At 37.3% G+C, this 15,870-nt stretch overlaps 2 protein-coding genes across 2 annotated transcripts; both read left to right on the plus strand.

Annotated features, from left to right (window-relative positions):
- The first annotated feature begins 2,125 nt into the window (after positions 1-2,125).
- LOC130051536 (uncharacterized) lies at positions 2,126-6,448 on the plus strand. Its single transcript, XM_056153526.1, has 2 exons — positions 2,126-2,902; positions 6,272-6,448. The coding sequence occupies exons 1-2, from the start codon at positions 2,126-2,128 to the stop codon at positions 6,446-6,448; spliced, it is 954 nt and encodes a 317-aa protein (XP_056009501.1).
- On the plus strand, positions 4,511-13,009 carry LOC125682512 (uncharacterized). Its single transcript, XM_048923140.2, has 7 exons — positions 4,511-4,592; positions 7,000-7,099; positions 7,365-7,490; positions 7,623-7,755; positions 9,403-9,503; positions 9,881-10,069; positions 12,755-13,009. The coding sequence occupies exons 2-7, from the start codon at positions 7,055-7,057 to the stop codon at positions 12,764-12,766; spliced, it is 606 nt and encodes a 201-aa protein (XP_048779097.2). The 5' UTR covers positions 4,511-4,592; positions 7,000-7,054; the 3' UTR covers positions 12,767-13,009.
- The last annotated feature ends 2,861 nt before the right edge of the window (positions 13,010-15,870 follow it).

Genomic DNA, 15,870 nt, shown 5'->3' on the forward strand with positions numbered 1-15,870 from the left:
GCTAATTTGCACGCCGCCATCTTGGATGTGAACTATCGGTCATTACTGAAAAAATTGAATGAGAAAAGTATGTAAAATCACAATATCGTAAAATAACTTCTGCATATAAACACACAAACATCACATCCCATTCTTCATGTTTGTATCTTTTTAATGAACCAACTTTCAATGTAACTTGTATAATATTCGGAGTTCCATTTTTTAAAATAGCGAAGCAAAGGGCCCCATTCAATCCATGTGTGTGTGTGTGGGGGGGGGGGGGGGGGGTGGGGGGTGGGGGGGGGGGCACATACATTGACTTGCAGAACGGCATCCCAAGAGCAGATTCAGAGAGGGGGTCCAGGGGATCTGGAACACCCCCCCCCCTCCTTTTTGCGGACTCCAAAAATTTAAGTTATTCAATTCTAACGAGACTTTTTAAAATTCAAAATGATATATGAAAGGCAATCTGACTATTTAAGTACAGACCTATATCATATGTATAACTACATGAAGGTCTGTACTTTAGTCAGATTGTATGAAAGGTGGATACTTATATGTTATTGCATCATTCAAATTTATCAACACCAGTATATCATATAATTCTAGGATGAATACTTGACGAAACACTGATATGTATATCTACAAAATATTTATCAGATAAATGTATCACTTTAATATGAGGCGCCGTTTTAATATTTTTGAAGTATATGCTGATATCAAAAATCGTTTTTTGATATCAAAGAGTCTATTTTTTTTATATCAAAAAATGATTTTTGATATCAGAAATTCGAATTCTTTATATCAAAAAGTAATTTTCTGATATTAAAAAATACCTCTAATTTTCTGATATCAAAAAATCAAATTCTTGATATCAGAAAAACAAGTTATTTAATTATTGATATCAAGAATTTGAATTTTTGATATAAAAAATCCGATTTGTGAAATTCTGAATTGTTTTTGTGACCCTGGATGTACGGTGTGAACAAATTAAATGAGCACCACTGTGTATCAACAAATGAGCACCACTCCGTGTCAACAAATGAGCACCACTGTGTATCAACAAATGAGCACCACTGTGTATCAACAAATGAGCACCACTGCGTATCAACAAATGAGCACCACTCCGTGTCAACAAATGAGCACCACTGTGTATCAACAAATGAGCACCACTGTGTATCAACAAATGAGCACCACTCCGTGTCAACAAATGAGCACCACTGTGTATCAACAAATGAGCACCACTCCGTGTCAACAAATGAGCACCACTGTGTATCAACAAATGAGCACCACTGTGTATCAACAAATGAGCACCACTCCGTGTCAACAAATGAGCACCACTGTGTATCAACAAATGAGCACCACTGTGTATCAACAAATGAGCACCACTCCGTGTCAACAAATGAGCACCACTGTGTATCAACAAATGAGCACCACTCCGTGTCAACAAATGAGCACCACTGCGTATCAATAAATGAGCACCACTGTGTATCAACAAATGAGCACCACTCCGTGTCAACAAATGAGCACCACTGCGTATCAACAAATGAGCACCACTGTGTATCAACAAATGAGCACCACTGTGTATCAACAAATGAGCACCACTGTGTATCAACAAATGAGCACCACTGTGTATCAACAAATGAGCACCACTCCGTGTCAACAAATGAGCACCACTGTGTATCAACAAATGAGCACCACTCCGTGTCAACAAATGAGCACCACTGTGTATCAACAAATGGGCACCACTGTGTATCAACAAATGAGCATCACTGTGTATCAACAAATAAGCACCACTGTGTATCAACAAATGAGCACCACTGTGTATCAACAAATGAGCACCACTGTGTATCAACAAATGAGCACCACTCCGTGTCAACAAATGAGCACCACTGCGTATCAAATGAGCATCACTGTGTATCAACAAATGAGCATCACTGCGTATCAAATGAGCATCACTTCGTACAGTGTATCAACAAATGAGCATCACTGCGTATTAACAAATGAGCATCACTTCGTATTAACAAATGAGCATCACTCGTATTAACAAATGAACATCATTGCGTATTAACAAATGAGCATCACTTCGTATTAACAAATGAGCATCACTTCGTATTAAAAAATGAGCATCATTGCGTATTAACAAATGAGCATCACTGCGTATGAAATGAGCATCACTTCGTATCAACAAATGAGCATCACTGCGTATCAAATGAGCATCACTGCGTGTCAACAAATGAGCACCACTGTGTATCAACAAATGAGCACCACTCCGTGTCAACAAATGAGCACCACTGCGTATCAACAAATGAGCACCACTGTGTATCAACAAATGAGCACCACTGTGTATCAACAAATGAGCACCACTGTGTATCAACAAATGAGCACCACTCCGTGTCAACAAATGAGCACCACTGTGTATCAACAAATGAGCACCACTCCGTGTCAACAAATGAGCACCACTGTGTATCAACAAATGAGCATCACTCCGTGTCAACAAATGAGCACCACTGTGTATCAACAAATGAGCACCACTCCGTGTCAACAAATGAGCACCACTGTGTATCAACAAATGAGCACCACTGTGTATCAACAAATGAGCATCACTGTGTATCAACAAATGAGCACCACTGTGTATCAACAAATGAGCACCACTGTGTATCAACAAATGAGCACCACTGTGTATCAACAAATGAGCACCACTCCGTGTCAACAAATGAGCATCACTGTGTATCAACAAATGAGCACCACTGTGTATCAACAAATGAGCACCACTGTGTATCAACAAATGAGCACCACTGTGTATCAACAAATGAGCATCACTCCGTGTCAACAAATGAGCACCACTGCGTATCAAATGAGCATCACTGTGTATCAACAAATGAGCATCACTGCGTATCAAATGAGCATCACTTCGTACAGTGTATCAACAAATGAGCATCACTGCGTATTAACAAATGAGCATCACTTCGTATTAACAAATGAGCATCACTCGTATTAACAAATGAACATCATTGCGTATTAACAAATGAGCATCACTGCGTATGAAATGAGCATCACTTCGTATCAACAAATGAGCATCACTGCGTATCAAATGAGCATCACTGCGTATCAACAAATGAGCATCACTGTGTATCAAATGAGCATCACTTCGTACAGTGTATCAACAAATGAGCATCACTGTGTATCAACAAATGAGCATCACTGCGTATCAAATGAGCATCACTGAGTATGAAATGAGCATCACTGCGTATAAACAAATGAGCATCACTGCGTATCAACAAATGAGCATCACTGCGTATTAATGAGCATCTCTGCATATCAAATGAGCATCAATGTGTATCAACAAATGAGCATCACTGTGTATCAACAAATGAGCATCACTGCGTATCAGTTAGATGTAAAACTTATACAGTACCAATTTTGATGCACCAGATGCGCATTTCGACAAATAATGTCTCTTCAGTGATGCTCAACCGAAATGTATGAAATCCGAAATAACTATGAAGTTTTAGAGCTAAATATAGCCAAAAACAGCGTGCCAAAAAAGTGGAGCCAAATTCGTCCAAGGATAAGAGCTATGCATGAGGGAGATAATCCTTAATTTTGAAATGAATTTCTAAATTTTATAACAGCAATTAAATATACATCCGTATTTTCAAGCTAGTAACGAAGTACTTAGCTACTGGGCTGTAGAGACCCTTGGGGACTTAGATGTAATGTATACATTTGGTTCTTAAGAAGATTTTTTTCCAAAGAATTTCCCCGTGCATTCCCTTGTTAAACCCAGAGTGTGGACCCACCAAGGACCCTGTGAAAATATGGTATAAACATACCAGAATGATAATGTACAGTACTTAAATCTACACTACATGAGCATACATGCATATTGATTAAACAATCTATACTACTGTGGTTTTTTAGATGAAGATTTTAAAATAATTTTAATGTGCTGTGGTCCCGCCTTCGAGTTTGCGCACACTTCCGTCATCACTATGAAACCAAGCTTTTACATTGCAAGTTGTGATTTTCTGGTCCAGTAGACCTTTAGAAGAAATTTTTACGGTAATTCAAGATCTCAGCTTAAAAGAATCGTGACCCTGTATTTAAAGAAAACTGAATCTTCACCACCCAAGCACAAGCATGATTTGCGCCAAGTTTGGTTAGAAATTTTTACTCATATTGAGACGCCACCAGCTGTAGGCGAAGTACCACATTTCGACATGCTCAAATTCCTGAATATGCCAACGCCTGCAGCGACACGCAACCTACGTTTTAAGGTCATATCCGAAAGACCTGTGATCGCCGAGTGTTTTGCGAAGGAGCAAGAACTACGGTAACCTATCTACGGTGTGTGGTTTTTCCAAAGAAATACCGTAGAAAATAGAAAACAGTTTATAATTGAGAGATGGACAAATGCTCACTATAACAGAATGATTTCATGCTTCATAAAAATTCGAGAGAAGCCCGATCCCATTGATGACATTGATTATTGACCTAATGAAATTACCCTTTTAAAAATCAATAAGCACCGTGTACATGCACAATATGCGCTGTTGTGCTCTTTAAACTTCCTGACATTTGGTGATCAAATTGTACAGCCTATTGCGTAGGTAAGTGTAATATTCATGTAAATAATGTAAAAGTAAGTTTATCATGTTGATATATTATATACTCGTATTTCAATTTCCCCCCCCCCCCCCCCCCCATGAATTAGTTACAAGCATTGGCTAACTGACTCGGTGGTACATCTTATTGTGCGTATATTCTTTTTATGCCACCCATATACAAAACTCATCGAGTTATCGATTACTTTTGTGTCTATATTCTTGACATTGCGAGTATGGTTATATCATGGAATAATCATATGAATGTGTGTAGTTTTATAGCAATTCTATTTTCACATTTATTTTGGTCGCTGCTAGATAAAGCTGAAAATTTAATCTTCAGGAATGTTTTTTGACCTGATTTTTTTTATTTTTTTACGACCGTTGACATTGAATAAAATAGGTGAAGAAGTTAAATGCCATGTAAGTTACTGAATGAATGCAAATTGTTTTTATCTTTTGAATTGTTTCACCGAGATTGTTTTGTCTGCATTTAACAAACCATCCGACCATTAAGACCGTACGTGCCGACCAGTCCATCCTTTACATAATAAGTATATAAAATAACGAATATTCATGGGGAATTGAAAAGAAAACATAAACTTGAATAAGCAGCTGGTTTTTATTTGATAGACACTTTGAAAATGTGTGTACAAAAATTATTTCTTTGTATACATCAAAATACAGAGATCGGTCAAGTTACCTACTAGCAATCAGTTGCTTGTACATGTATATGTAACTGGATACTTAAAAGGAAAAAGTTAGTTACTAGCAACCAGCTACCAGCCACTACCACAGTAACAAAATACTAAAACAGAAAGAGTTAGTTACTAGCAACCAGTTACCAGCCACTACCACAAGTAACTAAATACTAAAACAGAAAGAGTTAGTTACTAGCAACCAGCTACCATCCACTACCACAAGTAACTAAATACTAAAACAGAAAGAGTTAGTTACTAGCAACCAGCTACCAGCCACTACCACAAGTAACAAGATACTAAAACAGAAAGAGTTAGTTACTAGCAACCAGCTACCAGCCACTACCACAAGTAACTAAATACTAAAACAGAAAGAGTTAGTTACTAGTAACCAGCTACCAGCCACTACCACAAGTAACTAGATACTAAAACAGAAAGAGTTAGTTACTAGTAACCAGCTACCAGCCACTACCACAAGTAACTAAATACTAAAACAGAAAGAGTTAGTTACTAGCAACCAGCTACCAACCACTACCACAAGTAACTAAATACTAAAACAGAAAGAGTTAGTTACTAGTAACCAGCTACCAGCCACTACCACAAGTAACTAAATACTAAAACAGAAAGAGTTAGTTACTAGCAACCAGCTACCAGCCACTACCACAAGTAACTAAATACTAAAACAGAAAGAGTTAGTTACTAGCAACCAGCTACCAGCCACTACCACAAGTAACTAAATACTAAAACAGAAAGAGTTAGTTACTAGCAACCAGCTACCAGCCACTACCACAAGTAACTAGATACTAAAACAGAAAGAGTTAGTTACTAGCTAAGTACTACAAGTAACTAATACTAAAACAGAAAGAGTTAGTGACTAGCAACCAGCTACCAGCCACTACCACAAGTAACTAGATACTAAAACAGAAAGAGTTAGTTACTAGCAACCAGCTACCATCCACTACCACAAGTAACTAAATACTAAAACAGAAAGAGTTAGTTACTAGCAACCAGCTACCAGCCACTACCACAAGTAACAAGATACTAAAACAGAAAGAGTTAGTTACTAGCAACCAGCTACCAGCCACAACCACAAGTAACAAGATACTAAAACAGAAAGAGTTAGTTACTAGCAACCAGCTACCAGCCACTACCACAAGTAACTAAATACTAAAACAGAAAGAGTTAGTTACTAGCAACCAGCTACCAGCCACTACCACAAGTAACTAAATACTAAAACAGAAAGAGTTAGTTACTAGCAACCAGCTACCAGCCACTACCACAAGTAACTAGATACACAGAAAGAGTTAGCAACTAGCTAAGTACTACAAGTAACTAAATACTAAAACCGAAAGAGTTAGCAACAAGCTACTACAGTACTACATGTAACTAGATACTAAAAACAGAAACCAGCTATTAGTACATACAAGTACCAGCTACTTAAAGTCAGGAACACTATCTACACCGGTAGTAAGGTACTACCAGATATACAGGAAATAAAGGCTTTAAAATAATCTTCATCTACAAGAAGCATGTTACTGGGTTTGAATAGCATTACCTGTCAGATTTATTTAGATATTGAGGAATCATTTTCATATTAGACTTAATATGCTTTTTAAAGGAAATTCCAAACATCACGCTTGATTTCGATCTCAAAATACATCATGATTTCAGCTTTTACATGGCTGCATGTTTTCGAAAATTCTTGTTCTTTTCAGTATCAGAATTTCTAGTTTCACGTCCTCTGTTAAAACAGTCACTTCACTTAGAACGATGGAGCAGGCATCGTCCACCAAGGTGAAATACCCACCGGAAGAGGTACGTATGTATTGCACGTGAAATGTACATTTGAATTTACATATATGCATGTATAAAAACGTAAACATTAACGTACATGCATATATAAACAATTGATATACAAAGTGGAAAAAACTCTTAGAGAATAAAAAAAAAAACAGGTCAAAATATCATTTTCGAATTCAAAACTTGTTGACACACTTGGCATCAACTGCTGAATTTACATTTGAAAATAAAGTTCCTATCGGTGTAATCTGAGATCCACTTGTCTTTTTCACTGTTGTAGGTTGATCCATTAGAAATGCTGTCTAAAAATCAGCACAAGATTGGACATGCTGTGGAGGACGTAATAGATGCTGCCGGAAACGTCATTACCTCTGAAACAAGGAAACACAAATTTGGTCCTCTTCTAGTAAGCATTGACTTATGAAAAAAAGTTGGTTTTTTTCATTTACCTGTTAGAGAGTTGAGTATCAGGTTTTAAATCTCCTTATTACTGCCAATAGTTCACAATCTATTTTCGACAATTATAATATTCTTTCAGAGCAATTTTGACACTGGTAACCTGATACAGTTCGTATCTAAAGCCAGTGGGCGTTCCCTAAGGATTGTGCAGGCACGGTCCGGCAAACTCGTGGTGGACGGCAGGGGGGATATTGGGGAACATGCATGGAACGGTCTGGGCTATAATATCTAATCTAATAGTTTTTTGATATTTCCTTAATTGACACTTAAATAACATTATTTGGTTATATCAATAAGCATATACTCAATTAATTGAAGATATCTTTAATTTTTTGAAGATATTATCAATTCAATCATTGCGCGCAATAATTGAATTGATGTGCGCTGTAATTGAATTATTGATCTCATCAATTTCATTTCAATTTAATTGATGCGCGAATGAATTCAATTATTGCACACGACACTTTAATTCATGCACGCATCAATTGAATTGATGAGAACAATGATTGATTTGATGCGCGCATTAACTTAATTTATGAGATCAATAATTGATTTGATGCGTTTATCAATTCAATTAATGCTCTCATCAATTCAATTGATGCGCGCATCAATGTGGTGGAATTATTGCCAGCAAAATTCAATTTGGAGCTCGATATAAATGATTTGAGGATCTCTTTGATTCAATTGTAAATATCTTTAATCATATATACAACGCTTTTGTATAAGGAATTAATGCGCACAGAGAGCAACAATTCAATTAAAGATATCATTAATTCAATCTTGGATATGTTGAAATGAAGATATTTCTAATTAAATAATTGCTCTCTCTAAAAGAATTATTGCGCGCATCAATTAAATTAATGATATCATTAATTCAATTGAAGAGAGCATTAATTGAATTAATGCGGGCGTTAATTGAATTCATGCGCGCTACAGTTGTAGAGAGCAAGCGAATCAATTCAATTTTTGTGCAGAATAAATGAATTGAAGATGTCATTATTTAAATAGATCTTTAATTCAATCGTTGCACGCATCAGGGGCATATTTTCATTCCACTTTTATATACTACACATCCCCCCCCCCCAAAAAAAAAAATAGCGTAGTAAACAATAGTTTACTATTAGTGAAAACTTCCATACTTTATACTACATCGCAGTGGCGGATTTAGAGGGGGCGCAGCCGGCCCCCCCCCCCTAAAATTTTCAAATTTAAGGTAAATCGCGTTATCTTGTTTCGGAAAATGTACTAAACGATAAAAGAAGCAATGATTTCTTCTACTCCCGGAGAAATAAATGGCAAAATCCTTTGATTTCTTGAATTACTTTATTGGGAGTTCCTAATTTTTTCCAAAAAACCCTTAAAATTTGGGTCATTTTATTAATTTCACCTTATTAAAATGATAGAAAATAGTACAAATGACTTTATAGGAGAAATATTTCAAGCCCCATAAATCTGTAAAATCCAGGAGCTTCCGGGGGCTTCGCCCCCTGGACCCCCACCAGGACTTCGCTCTGGACCCACTGCCTCATAAAGTGGCGTCCCCGTAACCACAATTCCTGGATCCGCCCCTGCATCGCATAGTAAAACATTTATGATAATATCATTTATTTCTACTTTGATTTACTATAGGCAGAATGTTTAATAATAGTAAAAATGTTAATACTGCATATATCTTACTATAGCTAACAAAGTTAGTTTTATTGTTAGTATCTAAATTTTGTTATTTATAAAAACCAACGATTGTCCCAATCGGAGTAAATTGCATTATCCTGACCGGGGTATATTTTCATCCCTGCTTGAGATAAATCTTATACATGTAAGTAAGGCTAACATTTCATTTTCATATTAATTGCTTTCAGCTGTGTGGACGATTATCAATGAAGGACATAACCAAATCCGAATCCACAACAATTTTAACTTCCTGTCTGTAGTAAAAGGACAATGTACTATTGTTCATGTGGTGAGTTCTCGCAGCCAGTCCCCATGTGCATCTGTTTTTGACAGGTTTAAATGGGTTAGAAAATGTCATTCGGATAATCATTTGTTGTAGGAAGTAATTTCAAAGGGAGATGGGGGTGGGAGGGAGACAAAGTATTCTTAGACGTCACACTTTTCATAAATCTTCTCTGTGATTTTCCTCTCTATCGAAAAGTATGTCATTGGGATCTAGTACCCCCCCCCCCCCCCCCCCTTCTGCCTCTTCTATCCCTACAGACCTGCTATTAGATGGAACCGGCTCATTATTTTATTATACGGATCAGTTCTTACTTCTAGATGTATATATAGATAATAGAATCATACGAAGGAATCAGAAAACGTGAAACTGTGTCTTTTCAGCCCCCGGGATCTGAACATGACGGTCTAGACACCAAACTCCTGCTGGTGTTGGACCCAGAGAGTTTTGTGGCCTTGGAGTCGGTTAGGGAACCGGAGAAATGTGTTGGGATTCAGGACAACGGCTCTCTAAAGCCACCCGAGAATTGCACGTCTTCCGATGACCATGCAATGTTTGGAGTACATCTTATAGTAAGTCAACGTCGGAAATCCACGGTCGGTTTCATTTCACCTTCCATCGCCAAGTGCCCGATACTAGAAGTGCGAGTCACGGGTCTTTCGAATGAAGTTCATCCGTCACAATAGACATGATAAAGAGCTTGTACTTTTATGGCACTTCACCAGCGAAAAAAATTCTCGACCAAACAAAACGGCAATATTTTTGCTCAACTGGCTAATGAACAAGCTGGAGAAAGCTAACAAAAACTAAATAAATTTACATTGGGGATGGTCAAGCCTTTTTAAAAAGCATTTAAGATCGTGCAGTGCAAAATCATTCTGGAAATGTATGCGTTTTTTAAAAGTTGTTCAGAGATGTCCAAACTGTTTGTACTTTTCATAGGCTAGTTGTTGCATCGAGACTTAATATTTGCAACAAGGCCATTCAGTGTAGAAGAATTTGTAAAATTTGCTGTTTCAATAACTATCACATTCGTCATTCTTAAATTGAAACATGTGCCCTAAGATATATCAACAGTTGCAGATCCAGCGCTGGCGCGGCAGGTGCACATTCCCTTTATAAATATGATCTATTTTTATAGAAATATATCCAAAAACATTAAATTATATACATGTACGTCTTATTATATCAGAACTTAAGCAGTTTCAGGGAGCTTTATCCCTGGAACCCAACGGAGAATCGCCCTGGACCTACTGGAGACTTCAAAACAGCCCCCAGCTGTTAACTACCCCCCCCCCCCCCTCCGTTTATAAATACATGCATCAATTATAACCGGAGTTTACCAACTGAATCAGCCAGTATCGATCTTATATATAGAGTAGTATGTTCACCCTAAGATTTTCTGATTCAGCTGGCTCAAGAGGAGAATTCTGGGGAAAACTGGCTCTATAGTAGAATTCATCCACGCAAAACTGGCTCCCTGTACGGAGACCCCACTCCAGAGTTACATGTAGTTTCCGAGAAGACACTCTGCTCTAGTTTTCAGTCACACAATGGAATTATCCCATGGTCAGCTTCCCCCTCTTAACATGTCACTCTATACTTCCCTTTATAGCTCATCTACTGTGCTAAAAGTAAGCCCTGGCAGCGTTTGCCTGTCTAGAAGATTCCAGTGTCTGTTGATTTATTCATAGTTTGCACTTAAACAGATCTAGAACCATATGGCAAAGTTAAACCAATGGTAATCATAATTTGTCTAATCCAAATATAAATAATGATTGCACTGTTTATTTTAGAAAAACAACACCAATTACAGATGTATAAAGGAATAACATCACCAAACAGTTTGTAGACAGCGACCCATATAAACATTAATATTGCCGATTTCATACACGCTTTACTCGCTAGATTTGGGTATTTACATCGTTATACATGTATGACGTGTGCACTGGTGGCGAACACATATAAAACTCGGACAATTTGTCAACATCGATTTAAATGTTGCCCATGGTAAATAAATTAAGCCCCTAAAAGTTGAGTTTTTAATAATATCTCGCAGTACTTTCACAATCCGAAGGGCGCATGTGACGTCACTGTACCACGTGACTACCTACCTAATTAACTTGACTTTTTGAAATCGGGGCTTAGATTTAAGTCTGTATTGTGGTTAATTATCGCGAAATTTCGGCGAACGAACTATTAGAATTAATTACTATAAGCATAAAGAAGACGAAAGCATGTAATGTTGTATACTTTGAAAACATGAGATGTGTCCTTTAAGTGAAAGGGCATTCAAGGTTTTGAGAGATAAAATGGAAGTGGAGTGGGGCGCTTAAAAGAAAAGACCTCTAGCAGATTAACCATTGTATAAGAAAGATTCATTACAGCATGACACCACCACACGCTTCGAATTCTTCATGTAGTGCTGCTTCAAGTCTATTCACATAATGACAACGGGCCACAATAAGGTTTAATTTTAAGGTTTGCGTAGGAAGGTTTTAAAAAAAGATCTTTATATATAGATATTCTGTTGAAAAACAATTTGGTTTTAATTCGACTGGATAATGTCCAAACCTCTGTAGTATAGGTTCATATTTTTTCTTCAAATTCTGATTTTCAAATCACATACATACACTTTTATGAAGTATTTAAAAAGTTGACTGCTGCTATGCTAGCTTTAAAGTAGGCTATATATAGATTTAGCGGCGGTGTTTTATATACAATACATGTACTTAATGAAATTATAAAATTACTACATTTGAAATATTGATTAAAAAGGTAGAAAAATTATATTTTGTTTTTTAAAAATCACAAATCGTCAATTTAACATGAATTTGTGTGTGTGGGGTGGGGGGGGGGGGGGGTTGGATAGAACGCACACCAAGTAATTGTGAAACAGATCGTGAGTGTCCGACAAAGTAAGCGAATTGAGATCAACCGTGAATTTCCAACTATGACAGTAGCCAGAATATTTTGATTAAACATTTTCTTGGATAGTTAAGCATTACACATGTGTGTGTAATGTAGAAACTGCTATTGGCATTTATAAACCAGCAATGTGAAATTCATTTCTGCGGACTATTTTGATTTATTTTGAGTAAATGTGTACATTTCGGTGTACAATGTAATGTGTTAGTGATAATTCATTCAGACCTATATTGTTATTATGATTTGTTTCTTTTCTATGTTGCGATCGAATGATAATGATGAACTCCGTTTACTTATGCTTCATTAAAGTAATTATCTTTCTCTTACAGAAGAAATCATGATTTCAAAGAGTAAGACCGACCTTGTGTGAAGAGTCCACGCCAGAGACTTCATTAGTGTGTAGTCTTAACATTGATAAATATCCTGTCATTCCAATGACTATTGTTTTTGTAAGTCAAATTGTGTTCCTTAAAATCTTGTTATATGTGTAGGGAGAGGGCCTAGATTCTCAATAAAATATGTTCAAATCAAATATTATATGTGTTATACATTTTTAAATCTCAGACGCTTTTAAAATCATTATAAAAATGAAAGGTGTTAGTTGTGTATGCTTTATTCAGCATAACACGTGATAGCTACACAAAACTGTGACCTTTAAGTTAGTTATCGCCTACGAGTGCATGTACTGACCTTGACAAAATGACCTTGAATCAGGGTCATGTCATGATGTTTGGTCAGAAGGAATCTTTGTGTCCAGTATCTGCCACTAATGGTTCTCAATAAAAGATCTAGATCTACATATATGGTTCGACACTGTAACACAGAGAACTTGGGATGGTAGCAAAACACGTGTTGTCGACATATTTGAGCACATCTGCGCGTGTCTGACAGCTTTGAAGTAAACAAGCGCCAAAATTCAAGTTGGTCGGGTCAGCTTAATTAAGCAGTCATCCAGGGTATCTTTATTGTATTATACACCAAGATTTGTTTGACAATATAGAACTCCTGAAATACCAAATGATTAATTCTGAAAACATGTCGTGTTCTCATAAACCAGAAAAAGTGTGCGACTAGAGAGGAAACGTCACATACAAATGTTACATTGCATTAACTTTTTAATTCTTCAATGTTCCACCATTGCGGATATGATCAGACCAGTCTTTGTATAAATGTTTACATAGAACAAAATTACAAAGTTCGAGCATCGCTAGTAATATATGGGCCGCCAAATTAACATAAACTCCAATACATTGAAGATATCTTTCATCATTTGAAGATATCTCCAATTCAATTATTGCGTTCAATAATTGAATTGATGCGCACATCAAATTAATATTGCTCTCATCAATTGAATTGATGCGCACATCAATTCAATTATTGCTCTCATCAATTAGATTGATGGGCGCATCAATGCCGTGGAATTACTGCTCGCAAAATTTTATTTGGAGCTCGGTATAAATGATTTGATGATCTCTTATAATTCAGTTGAAGATTTATTTAAATTTTTACAGCGATTTTGTATAAGAAATTACTGCGAGTATCAATTCTTTTAGAGGGTGCAACAATTCAATTAAAGAGATCATTCTTTCAGTTGTCGATATGTTCAATTAAAATATCTCTATGAGAATTATTGCGCGTATCAATTGAATTAATTATATCAATGATTAAATTGAAGAGGGCGATAAGTCAATTATTGCGCACATTAATTGAATTTATTGTCCGCATTAATTGAATTGATACGTGCAATAATTCAATTGAAGAGAACAATAATTCAATTATTGTGCACATCAATTGTATTGAGGAATATCACGACGCCCTTCATGGATCTACACTGTTTAGCACCACATATCTAGCAAGTGGCTTCTACCAGATAGCCATGTATCCAGATGATCTACATAAAGGGCCTTCTCAACTCCTTTCCGATTGTACGAGTATCGTCGTATGTCATTTGGTCTCTGCAATTCACTAGTGAGCTTTCAAAGACTTCTGCCGCAGATCATTAGCGACACAGTTTTCCAGATATTACGTGTTTACCTCGATGACATAGTAGTATACTGTATGACTTAAGATGAACATCTACAGAGATTGGGCTTGGTAACCGCAAAGCTACGGGAACATGACCTTTTAAGTTTAAAAACTCGACCCCTGTAAATACCATTTTTTTTTTCAAACAAGAGTGTGCAGTTCCTTGGTTACATCGTCTCTAAGGGGGTAGTTCTGCTTCTGAGGATAACGTTAGATTTTAAAGGAGTGGCCACTTCCTACAACGCTTAAGGAACTGAGAGGATTTATGGGGTTCTCGAGCTACTGTCGTAGATTTGTATCGAAATATTCCCTTACTGCAAAGCCGTTGTATGGACAGCAAGAAGAATCCTCAAAAGTCTAACGGACAACTAAGACACTTATGGGCGCCTGAGTGCTTGACTGCATTCAACATGCTGAAAGCTAATCTGACATCCACAGATGTGCTTGGGTTTGCATATTACTACAAATCATTCACCCTGAAGACAGACGCGAGTTTGAATGGGCTTAGTGCTGTTTTGATGCCAGAACAGGAAGAGAGACGTCGTGTCATCGTCTATGCCAGTCGCACACTCCGCCCTACAGAGCGCAATGATAGTAACTATAGCTCTGCAAAACTTGAATTGCTTGCTGTTAAATGGGCAGTGACTGAGAAATTTAAGGATTACCTGTGGGGATCTACATTCGAAATCCTGACAGAAAACAACCCCATAAGTCATCTCCAAACAAGCACAAAATTGGGAGCTACTGAACAACGTTGGGCCATGCAACTAGCGCAGTATGACTTCACCATCAAGTACCGACCTGGAAAAAAGAACACTGCAGCTGATGCCTTATCAAGACTATCCAGGTGTGATTCTATCTATTCCATTGTGCGAAGTACTTGTAGTCCTCTTCCACATGACATTAGAGTTAAGGCCCTCACACCAGAAATCAAAGGATGAGAGGACCGTGCTAAGACACTACATCCAACAGCAATATGTTCTACCGTGTTTTCATTCCCTAGTTATGATCCAGAAGATCAACAAAATGCAGAACCAGGATTCTATTATTTCAAGATTCTTGAAGTCATTCCTTATAGGAAGCTGTCTAAGAAAGAAAGGGGGATAAACACAGGTTATTATTGACATTCTTCGTCAATGGGAGAGATTGGAGTTAAGCCAAGGTCGCTTATATCGCAGAGTAAACGACCCCCACCAGGGCCAATTGCAACAGCTAGTGTTACCTAAGTGCTTACAAGACCAGATTATGGCATAACTCCATGAACAGTCCGGACACCAGGGCACAAAGAGGACGGTCAGTTTAGTGAGATCCAGATTTTACTGGACTGGAATGTATGCTGCATGACATCAGCGGCAAGTCACGCGAACGGCGTAATTCAGGAAAATCTACCACACTTGCGAATGCGGGTACCTATGAGCCA

Source organism: Ostrea edulis, chromosome 2, assembly GCF_947568905.1.
Source record: "Ostrea edulis chromosome 2, xbOstEdul1.1, whole genome shotgun sequence".
Lineage (NCBI taxonomy): Eukaryota > Metazoa > Mollusca > Bivalvia > Ostreida > Ostreidae > Ostrea > Ostrea edulis.